At 31.7% G+C, this 13,344-nt stretch overlaps 2 protein-coding genes across 6 annotated transcripts in view; one reads left to right on the top strand and one right to left on the bottom strand.

Annotated features, from left to right (window-relative positions):
* Positions 1-13,344, top strand: part of LOC129905267 (leupaxin) — a 162,554-nt gene that overhangs the window by 39,656 nt on the left and 109,554 nt on the right. The gene's annotated exons all lie outside the window — the stretch shown is intronic.
* On the bottom strand, positions 297-12,159 carry LOC129905262 (uncharacterized). The gene is made up of 4 exons (XM_055980696.1): positions 11,263-12,159; positions 3,092-5,379; positions 598-1,609; positions 297-530 (listed from the first exon to the last, which is right to left on the bottom strand). Exons 1-4 carry the CDS (start codon positions 12,051-12,053, stop codon positions 308-310), a joined length of 4,314 nt encoding a protein of 1,437 aa, XP_055836671.1. The 5' UTR covers positions 12,054-12,159; the 3' UTR covers positions 297-307.

The following is a 13,344-nucleotide window of genomic DNA, read 5'->3' as shown; positions in this document are numbered from 1 at the left end:
CAACATTACGATGATGGAGAATTCCGAAAAAGTGGGTCCCGCAATTCCGTCCGTGCGTCTGTGCGTCTGTGCGTCCATCTGTACACATTTCCACAGCCTAAACGGGTGGATGGATTTGGTACAGATGATTTTTAACATAAAACTAACTAACATAAAAGTGCTTTGAACTGCAAGAGCAAGTACGTGCGACCCCAGTCGTGCATTTTATTTTTTATAGCAGTATTGTTTGAAAATAAATTAATATATTAATAATTAAATAAAAGCAAGGAACTATGTAATAAAAAAATATATTTTTTTTTTTTTTAGTTTATAAAGCTAATTCATCTTTATTCACATTTAGCAGTACTCGCTCTTCAAATAGCTCATCTGCCAATTTCCCATATCTTGCAATATATTCTCGTGTTTCATATGGAAAAAGTTTTTCAAATGGTTCTGACGATGACAGATCTGTATTGTATTTTAGAAATACTCGTTTAACAGCTGGATAATCGTCTAGCATTTTTAAATCTCTTCGCTTATCACCCAAATATCTAATAATAATAAAAAAAAAAAACAATAAAAATTATATCAATAAACTTGTTCAATTTTAAAACTAACCTTAATGCATCCAATTCAATTGCCATTTTTGTTTTCGTCATATCTTTTGGATCATCCTCGCCAAAGTAAAAATCATCGATTTCCTCATCGCCGCCACTTTCTGGTTTCTGAACATCTTTTTCTCCATTATTATTATTAACCTTGGAAGCCTCAGTTTTAACAACTTCAACAAAATGTTTCCGCACATTCTTTCTCTCCAATTCATCAATGGCCGAAACCCATTTTTCTTTGAAAAATGGATGCGACAAACTAGCAATAGTAACAAGCTCAGATTTTTGGCTAGGTTTGAAATACTCCTCAAATCTTTTCATAGAATTTATCAGAATTGTCTTCAAAATCGGTTGACATAGAGTGATGTCATTACTTTCCAAAAGTTTCTCACATTTTTTCCTCATCTCCAATAGAGTTGGCAAAACAAAGCCATGGTATGTACCTTGTTCGCATTGCAAACGCTCAAATGCAATTGCCAAAGGATTCAAACATTTGACATATTCTCGGAGATATTTGACTTCTTCATCAGTAAATGGTTCCATATGGACCATTGAAAAAAGTTTAACAAATGATAACTTCTCTTCAAGTTTCAATACAAATGATATCGAATTGTAAATTGAATTCCATTTTGTAACATCTGGTTTCTTTAAATTTTTCAGCATTGGCGAGACTTTAGGAAAGAACTGTGCCACAGATAAAAATGCGAAAACTTTTTTCAGAGTTGATTCATTAAGTAACTTCAATGAAGAACTTGAATCGATTACATTCGGTATATCGATTGTTGCTATTAAACTTAGTGTCTTTGTGTAACAGATTAGATGCTTTGTTTGAAATAATAAAGAATGATTTTCATCAATGGCATCAGACTTTGCTTTAGTACTTATATTTAGGTTCTTAAAAATCTGACTAAAATTGTAGCAATTTTTTGTTACTTTCGATGTGATTTTATTCAAAGGCAAATGATAGTCGTTCAGAATTTGTTCCAGGATCACATCGGTGCAAGTTTGATTTTCAAACTTATCTAAAAAAAAATAAATAAAATATAAGAAAAGTTTGTATCTTTATTTTAATAATTTAGTTTAAAAATTAGCTTGTCTGTGTGTTTATAGAAGGGTGCAATTTTTCTGATTTTAATAAAATTTGGTTGGTATGCCCATATGGAGGGCATACATATCGCGCTCGAAAACACCTTTTACAACAGACTCAGTCTGATTGACTTTGCAATAGCCGAAATATCATCATCTGAAGCACTAAATTCCTCCCATATCCTGGGAAACTCGAACCAAAAATCATATAACAAGTATGATATGTTATATGATTTTGTTATATGATTTTTGCTCGAGCATTCCGGGGAGTCAACGATTACGCGAACAACTAACTTGTTGTTGGTGGTAAACTTCGGGGTATGGAGGAAAGCTTGACTTCAAAAAACTTCAAGCGCAGTATACCCCAAGAACTTAAGCTGGCTACCGCGTCTGTTTTAATATTGCAGTTACCAGTTAAGGTATAAAACCAAGTTTGCCGCTTTCAAATTTTGTTCAGATTTTATTTTGTACATATGTATTTTCTTAAATGGACATCTAATGAAAAAAGTCATTAGGTATCAGGCAAAAAAAGGCAGCTTATTAGGGTCAAAAGGTTTTGAAATACAGAACTTTGAAAGTTGGAACATACATAAATGCGATTTGAACCAAAGGCGTACAGAAAAAAAGCTGATGTCAAATCAAAACCGAAGATTTTGCATTATAAAATTTGAAGTTTTATTAGAATTGTAGGTGGAATTATTGAGACGTACATTAGGGCGTCCCTTATTTTGAACAAGGCTGAATTTTAAAATGTATAGGGACTCAAAAGTTTCTAAATAAATTATATATTTTCAAAAAAATAGAAGATAATTTTTACGTGCACTCTTTTTTGTGATTAAGATGTTTACAATTTTTGAAATTTTTCTATCAACGTTTACAGTTTTGCGGAATTTTTCAAAACTACCTTTAATTTATCGATTTTTTGTATAGAAACATTGAAAATTAATTTAACACGGGTAAATATAATGATAGAGATTTGAAACTTTGGGAATGTTTTTTTTTTAATTTATTTAGAATCTTTTGAGCCCCTATACATTTTAAAATTCAGCCTTGTTTAAAATAAAGGAATGGATTTTTTATTAAAAAACAGATGGTAATAACAACGCAGATATTTGTATTCGCTTTGTTACGATCTATACTACGATCACCCTTTTAGAGCTTTAAAAGAGAAACAGATTTATGCAGACCATGGTAATCCGAATAAGAAATCGGATACAGTTAAGGCTTCATCAAATTAATTTTTTAGAAATATGAATTTAAAAAATATCAGCCTCAATACAAACAAAAAAAAACACCCTCTTAACATTAAGAGCTTGTTCAATTTTGTTCGGGGGTCTTCTGAACCCTCAAAAACTTGTTTGATCGGTGTTTTTTATATTTTTTATATAAATAACAACAATAAAAAAAAAAATACTTACCAAAACGTTTACAAGCAATTGCAACAGATTTCCGTTTAAAATCAATCGCATCTATCCAATGACAAATTACTGCTAAATAATAATGAGATTTTGATGATGATGACCATAAATCAATTGTTATACAAATAAAATCAATATTTTCTAGAAGTGCAATAATTTTATCTCTCATCCACATAAATTTTTCTTCAATTTGTTTGATAAGATCTTCTTCAGAAATTCGAGGTATCCCGCTATCAAACATTGTCCAAAATTCTGGTGTTGCTACCGCACCCAATGGACTAAATGATTTTAAGAAAAATGTTATAATTTTATTATTAAATATTAATAATTGTTTATTCGAAAGTTTCTCTTTAGTTTGTAGCGGTGGTGGTAATTTAGTATTTATTGTTTTTGGTGTCGATGTTGCTGATGATAACAAAAAACCTGCTTGTGCCAATGTTGACATTGTTGTTGGTTGAAGTTCATTTAAGGTTTTGTATGATGTTGTTGTTGTTGATGATAATAAATTTGTTTGAATTTCGCTGATTTCTTCATCATCATCATCATTATTATTATTCTTCTGCAATCGAGATTTTTTTGGATAACCATATTCATTCATTTCTTTAACTGGTCTCTTAAGATGCTCTCGTTCTCGATTAGAAGCACCTCTTTGATTAATACTTTCCGGATGTGTTTCTACACTGCTTCTCAAATCATTTTCACTTTCTTCATTTTCATTTATCGATGATGTTGTCGTTGAATTGGTTTTGAATGGAACAGAAAACGAATGTGGATTTTTTCCTCCCAATTTAACACATATATTTATTCGAATATATTCGTTTAATTCTTCCACACTCGAATCTCCATGATATCTTTTGAAATGTGTTTGAAAATCTTTCATTTGAATTCCCTTAACGTCATAATGTGGTTTACAGAATTGACATGTTGCCTTAAAGACTTTTGATCCCTTGGCATGGGTTTTTTTTATATTTTTAAAGGCAAAAAATTTGCCATCGAAAAGTATTTGATTTGTTAGAGTTAAACTTTTATAAAGGACAAAGTCTTTGTATCCGGCGCAGCTTTTGCGAGAACTGGCAAATTGTCTATATTCAGGGTTACTTTTGAATTCCATGTTGTCAGTATTATTATCGTCATCTTCATCACCATCATCTTCGTCATTGTTATTTTCCATTTTGTCAGGATTATTATCAGCATCTTCGTCACCATCATCTTCGTCATTGTCTTTTTTCTCCAACAATTGTTCTTTTTCCAATCGAATATGTTCTCTCATTTCTTCGACATATTTTTTCCCATGATGCATTTTGACATGTCCTAGAAAAGACGAATTATTGCCAATTATTCCTTTAAGTTCCCTGTTTGGCTTGCATAATTTACATATTCCAATCATGTGTCTACCATTTAAACCTTTAAGTGTGAAAAATCTTCCATCAAAAAGTATCTGATTGGGTAGACTTAGTTTCTTTAAGTTTATTCTATTCTGGTACTGCATATCGTGATGTGACGGTAATATTGAAGCCGCTGTTCCAACATCACCTACATTCTCATTACCAACATCATTTATTTCTTTAACTGATTTTTCTGCATGTCTCTTGAGATGCTCTCTTGATTTTCCTTTTATACTCGTAGATGGGTCTGGAGTATATTTCTTTTTTGATTTAAATGATCTATTCGAGTTAGCAGAATAGTTTTGTGATTTCGTTTCATTAGTATCATCATTGGATGATGTACCAGGTCTTTGATTACTAGTTTCCACATGTGTTTCTAAATTGCTTCTTAAATTATTTTCAGTTGTTTCTTCATTTTCGATTGTGAACGATGTTCTTGTTGTTGAAGATGCTTTAAATGAATCTGAATTCGTCACCGTTCCTTCCAATTCTAATGTCTTAATTCGAATATATTCGTTTAGTTCTTCCACACTCGAATCGCCATGATATTTTTTGAGATGAGCTTGAAATCTCTTAATATGACTTCCCTTAACGTCATAGTGTGGTTTACAGAATTGACATGTTGCCATAAAGACTTTTGCTGCGTTTTTATGAGCTCTTTTCATAGTTATAAAGGCGAAAAATTTCCCATCGAAAAGAAATTGATGTGTTAGAGTTAAGCCTTTATAAATGCGAAAATCGCTGTAGGAGAACCGTTTTTTACGACAACTGGCAAATTTTTTATATTCAGGATTGCTTTCCAATTTCATTTTATTTTCATCATCATCATCACTATCGTCACTATCATCATCGTCATCTTCATCATCATTGTCTTGTTCCTCCAACAATCGTTCTTTTTCTGACCTTTAATTAAATGAAAGCAACAAATGATTTACAAATGGACTAAGAACTTTAAAATATAATAAAATTCAGTGTTACAGAAAGGCGATTTGGATAGTTACAAATATACTAGAAATACATAATACAGAAACAAATCTAAACAAATATATATTATACAGTAAAAATTATTTCTGCTTAAATCAAAAAGAAATGTGGAAAACAACAAAAAAAAAGCTAAAATTCTTGAAGTTCGTTTTGATGAATTTTTCCCATAATTTTTTTACTGTCTGAGATGTTCGAGTTCAGCACACCGAAAACCTTCAATCTTCGACAGCAAAAACCTTGTTAACCAGTGTAATAATTTCAATAAAATAAGCAATTAACTCCATACCCTTTGTTAACAACAATTATACTGACTTTATTCAAAACTCAAACTATTCAATGAAATTTTCCAGACCGTTTGTTATCATTTCTTACTAAATTTAGGTTGCTGGGAGGCTATTCCGGCTCTAAGTAAAGTAAAGAGATAAATATGAATTTGCGGTTCAGGTTCCCTTGAAACATGTGAATAAAAGTCACAAATTTTTCATATCAAAAATGTTTTTAATCATCTCTAAATTTTCTGTGAAAAGCATCGTAAAATAGAAACAACTCTACTATTTAAAATAAAGTACCTGGGTGACCGAGCTTTGCTCGGTATCTTATATTGTTATAACTTTCTGTGAAAAAAGTCAAATGTAAACAGCAATTTTTTGGAGTGGGTTTGAGTTTGCAATGACCAGTTTTTTCGCGAGTTACAAAACACCACATTTCCACTTTATAATCCAGTTTATTTAAGTTGAATATACGATCAGCAATGAATAGAAGGGTTACAGGAATCTGCATTATCGAAAATGTTTACAGCAATGAGATCCCATTTTGTTAAAATTTTAATTTACGGGTCAGAAAGTTTTGGATGGTGAATATAAAGTTAATCTTTTTTTCAAAATTTGCCTTGCCGGTAAAGCTTAGTATGAAGAAATACTATTTTTATCCCTGTCTCTGTTTTATTCTGTATCAGTGGATCCTTTACTTCTTTTTTTTTTTACTTATATGTTATAAGATTGATATTAACAATAGTCGCATTAAAACAAAAAAAAAACGTAAAACAAAGATAATTAGTGATACCAAATTAACAAATTATTTAAGAGTTTAAATACATGATCAAAAAAGTCATGATCTTAAAAATGTTGTTCAGTTATTGTAACAAAAGAAAAAGAACAATGCGTAAAACATGGAACCATCCCTCAAAATTTTATTGAAATCGTTGAATCTGTCTCCGCGAAAAAAAAACTAATATAGGTTAGAGAAAATAATTCCAAAATGTTGTATTTGCCTAGAGGAAAAAACCCTCAAAATTTCATCGAAATCTTTAAAGCAATAACCAAAAAACTTATATGTAAGAAAAATAAGCGTAGCTGTGGGCGGATATTTCTAAAAGTACTTCCAAAATATTTTATTCGTCTAGAGGACCAAACCCTAAAAATTTCATCGAAATCGTTAGAGCCGTTTGCGAGATCCCAATTTTATATATATATATTTATATATATATAAACAATTTTAGCTCGTTTAAAGTTATAAGATAAGATATTTCTTAGTTTAATATAAATTTTTTCTGGAAAATTTTAATAAATGCTCAAAATAAGAAAAACTTAAAAATTATAAAAATTAAATATTTCAAAAACTAGAAAGAAACGATTTTTGAGCTAACTGAACCCAAATCTATAAAATCTGATATATAAATATTTCTGGAAAATTTTAAAAAGTTAAAAATTGTTGGCCATTCGAATGCCAAATGAAGTGACTTCCTATACGATTTGACAATCATAATGATATAATTTGCAAAGTTACCAACATTAAAAGTTATTTAAAATTTCAAATACTTGTAGCAATTTATGTACCTAAGTACATAGTCCAGTAAATAAAGGAGTTTTACCCTACAAAAGGTCCGGTAGTTCTAAATTTTTGATATGTTGTTAGGTATGGTTAGTAGATAGAAAAACCAAATTTCCACAACCACGCCCCCTCCGCCCCCTTCAGCATCACCGAAAAACCATAGAAATCTGGCACTTTTTTCACTTTTATGCCCATAACTTTCTTCTGGTGCATTTTCTGGAAAAAAAGTTGTTGGTAGACTTGTAGAAAACATAATTTCCTACGAAAATGACCTTGGTAGTATTTTTATACATCCAAAAACAACGAAGTTATGAAGCTTCCAAAAACATGTAAAATTTCGGATTTTGCAATATTTTCAGTTTCTTGTCACTTAACAGTGCTATAACTCTTTAACAATTGACTTTTACGCAAAAGTCTTCATAATCAATCTTATAGACAATTTAATTACCTAAAATAAAATGTAGCCCACTTTGATTTTGTGAATCAAATAACCGAGTTAGGGCTAAAATAGTAAAAAAGTATTTTTGATAGTTTTAGAAAATTTTTTAATTATCCATTAAATGAAGGATTTGAATCCCACAAAAAGTCGGGTGGTTCTTATTCTATATTTAATCAGGTTCTAATGGTAGATTGAAAAAAAAATTCATAGCCACGCCCCCTCCGCCCCCTTAACCATACCCCAAAAACCAATTCTGCATTTTTTCAGTTTTATGCCCATAGCTTCCTTCTGGTCATTTAAATGTGAAAAATTAATGTGCAAAATTGTAGAACACAAAATTTTCTACAACTTGCACATCCAATATCCACCAAACTAAGAATTTTCAAAAAAAAGTTACAATTTCCGTTTTTCTTTATTTTCAGTTTCTTACCTGTTTACAGCGCTATAACTTCCTAATTTTTAATTTTTAGCCAAAAATCCTTTTGTAGGGAATTCATTTGCATAACTTTATTATTTTGATAAGAACCAGGTAATAGTAAGTGTTTTTATTTAATAAAAGTCGTATTTCTTAATAACCTAGTTTAATATCTCATGCGCTTATAAAGCGGTGGGCTATGAGTGGACGAAGGTAAAAGAATTGCGTTATGAGGGGAAGGGGTAGCAGGTGGGGAAATATAGAAGTAAAAGGTGGAGTTGAAGATGGTGAATTATGAGAAAAGTTGGCTTCGTTGAATTTTTCTTCAAATTGATCGATGATATCTGATCTTCTTCGTCGACATCTTCATAAAAAATTCAAGTGGACGATTTTGACAGGATTGTCCACAGCAAAAATTACAGAATGTGGAACATTTAAGTCCCTCTTTCCTGCATCTGCCAGCTCCCATGCATCTAGGCACATAGGTATTTGCATGACACAGCTTTCATCAATTTTTGGGGAGCAGGATCTTGCACAGTTTTAATGGGTTGCAATACGTGGCATCCTCTCGTCCAGCCCCATTCCAGAGGTTTTTCTCAATACCCATCAACGCCATGATCTGGTGATAAGTCCGGAGGAAATGAAAGTGTGCTGGATCTGTTGTACGCGGTAGTTTGCACAAATTAAGTTAGTTGAACTGCTCATAAATTTGAAATATCGAAGAGAGCTTAGAGATATGACTACTGTCCTCTCCATATAAAGCCAACAAGATATGTTCTTCCGCCTCCGATACTTTCTGATCTCTGGCATTTGGGTCCTTAGCTTCTCTGCAGCTTCAAGAGCAGAGGGGTTTTTGAAACATTTTGCAAAATTTGTTTTTTTCCGAAAACAAAGATGTTTGAGGTGGTGTCACATTCACTTATGGCATGAATGAGACGTTCTCCATAGAATTGAATGTGAAAAATGGAGAATTCATCAGATAAATTGATCCTCCCAGGTTTTCGAAGGTACATACACGTTCTCTGCCCTAGGTATAGTAAGTCGATGTCTTCCTCAAAAATCTTTGAAGCTCTATGGTACCTGCTTTAGATACTAATTCTGGCGCAACTGGAAGAAAGCATCCTTACGTTCGAGTTGAATCAGGGGTGGTTGTGGTTGCATGATAGTAGAAACTTAAAGTAGCTGCGCCTCGTGGTGATTTGATGAAAAGCCAAGGGATGTAATCATATAAATGAGAAGCTCAGGACCTTCCTATACATATACACTTATTCTTGTTTGAAGGGGGAAAGGAAGGATCGGGGACGAGCAGCAGCTTTAACAGCATGGGATAAGGCCAAACATTTCCTTTTCCATTTATCCAAAGGGCCACTCTTATTCTTCAGTATTACAGTTTCAAAAAATAGAGGATGGGTAAGGGTACTCATCTGTATTGTAAACTTTAGACCGAATGACTTCCAAAACTGTGCCTGCGGCTGCTTTGACTACTCTCAACCTTTTAACCTTCTCCATACTTCTTAGGCAAACAGGATTTGACTGTTTTATTATCCATTTTATAATCACCCGTATTGTGATTTACAACTGTCAATCGATTGTTGATAAATACTGTAATTTTGGGTTTTTAAACCAAAATTATAGGAAAACTGGTCAACTGGAATTTTGTAATTAGATTTCTTTATAACGACTAGGACCATTCTCTGCTTTCAAAACTTTTTTTAATTAAGTAATAAGATATTAAAATTAAATTTGTATCAACTTCCGATTGATAGTTGTATATTAGGGTGGTCCTTATTTTACTCTTTTTCGAAAATTGAGTGCGACGCCCCCTAGATTGGTTCCAAATCAGGAAAAAAAATACCCTATTTTTTTCAAATTTTTATCTCTGACCCTTCCTGGCCCTATTTTGATAAGAAGTTACTATAGCAAGGGCGATATTCTGTGTCCAGTGTTGGGTAAATGGCGGATTTTTGATATAAACTTCTTAATTAAATATGGTCAGGAAGGGTTAGGAATACAAATTTGAAAAAATTAGGGCTTTTTTTTCCTGATTTGGAACCACTCTAGGGGACGTCCCCAATTTTTTGTTCCTAAGGACCACCCTGTTGTATATAGCAATAAAGCTGAACCTCCTTCGTACTTGTCAACTCATCAACTCATATACCTATGAAACTTCATAAAACTGAAAAAAATGCAGAATTGGTTTTTGGAGTATGATTAAGGGGGCGGAGGGGGCGTGGCTATGAATTTTTTTTTCAATCTACCATTAGAACCTGATTAAATATAGAATAAGAACCACCCGACTTTTTGTGGGATTCAAATCCTTCATTTAATTGATAATTAAAAAATTTTCTAAAACTATCAAAAATACTTTTTTACTATTTTAGCCCTAACTCGGTTATTTGATTCACAAAATCAAAGTGGGTTACATTTTATTTTAGGTAATTAAATTGTCTATAAGATTGATTATGAAGACTTTTGCGTAAAAGTCAATTGTTAAAGAGTTATAGCACTGTTAAGTGACAAGAAACTGAAAATATTGCAAAATCCGAAATTTTACATGTTTTTGGAAGCTTCATAACTTCGTTGTTTTTGGATGTATAAAAATACTACCAAGGTCATTTTCGTAGGAAATTATGTTTTCTACAAGTCTACCAACAACTTTTTTTCAATAAAATGCACCAGAAGAAAGTTATGGGCATAAAAGTGAAAAAAGTGCCAGATTTCTATGGTTTTTCGGTGATGCTGAAGGGGGCGGAGGGGGCGTGGTTGTGGAAATTTGGTTTTTCTATCTACTAACCATACCTAACAACATATCAAAAATTTAGAACTACCGGACCTTTTGTAGGGTAACCCCCTTTTTTTTAGCTTCATTTATTGGACTAACATGTACATATTTTAAAAGGGAAAAAAAAAACGGGAAACGGGAAAAACTAAAATCAACAAGAGAAAAAAAATTTGGATGAAAAAAAAAAGTGAACCGACTTGCCAAAAGCCTGACAAAGCTGCCTGTATCAGCCAAACTAGAGCTGCTAGAAAAAAACACTCATATCAGATTTAAAATAAGCGGTTCCAAATTACTAAAAAAAACAGTTATGGAATTTCATTAAACATACATACATACCTAATATGTTCATTTATTTCTTCGATATAATCTTCCCCATGATTGTATTTTACATGATTTAGAAAATCCGAACTTGTACGAATTGTTCCTTTAAGTTTCTTGTTTGGTATGCACAATTTACACATTGCCACCATGTGTCTATCTGTTGAACCTTTAAATGCGAAAAATCTTCCATCAAACAGTATTTGATTGGAAAGACTTAATTGCTTTAAATCTATATGGTTCTCATTTTGCTTGTAGTCCATATCGTGACCAGACGATAATATTTCATCATTATCATCATTGTTATTAATATTTTTATATATTTCTTTGAGAATCGAATTGCCATGTACCTTTTTGATGTGTTGTTTAAAATTGGAACAATATATGCCCATTATGTCCGTTTGTATAGGACATAACATACAAGTTGCAATTATCGATGGTCCCAATGTTTTCTTTAAGGTAAAATATGTTCCATTGAAAAGTATTTGATTTGTTGGACTTTTATTAATAATTGATATTAATAATTCTTGTGATGTTATTTCAATATTAACATCATTATTTTCATCATCATTATCATTATGATCATTTTCATTTAATGGCATAATGTCTTCATAACTACTGTTGTAAGTAACAGTTTTTTCTGGGATATTTTCTTGTGTTTTTACTAAAAAATTATTAAATTCATTTTGATATTTTGAATAACCATCATTGAGTGTTTCTTCCTCTATTTTTATGTGAGTTATAAAATCCAAATCATAATCTATTAAACAACCATCGGTATTTGTTTCCATTTTAATTGATATAAACATAAACAAATCAAAATGTTTGTATTTGTAGTATATTCAAGTAGAAAACTGTTTGTTTTAAACAAATAACAAAAATGAGACAAAGTAATTTATTTAACAGATTATACCAGAGAGGCGAGTAGAGTATACCACACTTCCAGACGAGTATAATTTTATGTTTCACTCAAGTCTCAACATAAAACAGAAAGGAGAAAGAAGGAAAATATGAAAAACAAAAATAATAAAATAAAAGACAGAATAAATTAGAGGAGTCGTTCCGTCTTCGTTGTTACAAAAAGAGTGTAGCACATGTGTCTTTTTATTATTTATCTTTTTCTCGCACGTTGGTATTTTGTAAACAAACGATAACGAACAATGTTTATTTTTCAGTTACACATTGATGAGATGAAATTGCACATCTAGTAGATATGTAGATGTAGAGTGATGTCATCTTTAATCATTTGTTTTACAATGGTATTGGTAAAAAATGGTCTCAATAAAATTCACTATATGAATGAAGGAGTAAGATATATTTTTTTACAAGTTATGCAAGGATTGCCAAACTATCAAAATTTAAATCAATCATGGAATTTTTAATTTATCAGCCCTATTCTGCTATTCGCTTCACGTGAATCGAAACTCGAAGAATTTCCTTCCTTTATCACGTCAAACTGGCTTTGAAGAACTTCTTACTTGTAAGCAAATCGTTGTTTCCCCCTGTTTTAGAAATTTTCAACAAAAACTAAAATTGCAATTTTTGCAAATCGAATTGGGAGTAGTTTATTATTGTAGCCCCGTTCCTTTGGAGGTGGTAGTTTACTCATGAGTAGATAATCTAGTACATTTACTACTAGAACTACTTACGCTTTTCTGCCGAGTAAATGAGAATTGCATTAATTCGTGGAAAGTGCGTTCCATTAAAATCGCTTGTAAACTAATAGAAGTATTTTGCCACCTTCCAAAGAAACAGCACGGTACCTATTTCGTATTACAAAACGAAGGGCAAAGCAACGATGCCTAGGACAACGATTGTAACGGCCAGCTTTGTGCAAATGTGCCCAATTGGGCCATTTGGCCCCAGAATTTTTAATTTGGTTCCGGGCCAACAAAAATGGACCCATTTCTTGGAATTTTATACAGGCTTTTTTACAAAATAAATGAGATTTCTTATCATTTTGATAGTTTTGTAGGTAGTTATAGATTGTGAAAATATATTTCAATCGCATTCATTGAATTCAATGCCAAATTAAAGAAAATGACATTATGCTTCCTTTCTATTCCTTTCTCTTTTGTGTATAATAATAATAATAGAGTT

The sequence above is a fragment of the Episyrphus balteatus genome, chromosome 1 (genome assembly GCF_945859705.1).
Source record: "Episyrphus balteatus chromosome 1, idEpiBalt1.1, whole genome shotgun sequence".
NCBI classification, from domain to species: Eukaryota; Metazoa; Arthropoda; class Insecta; order Diptera; family Syrphidae; genus Episyrphus; species Episyrphus balteatus.
Note: the sequence above shows the minus strand (reverse complement) of the source record. Positions and strands in the feature narration are given on the sequence as shown.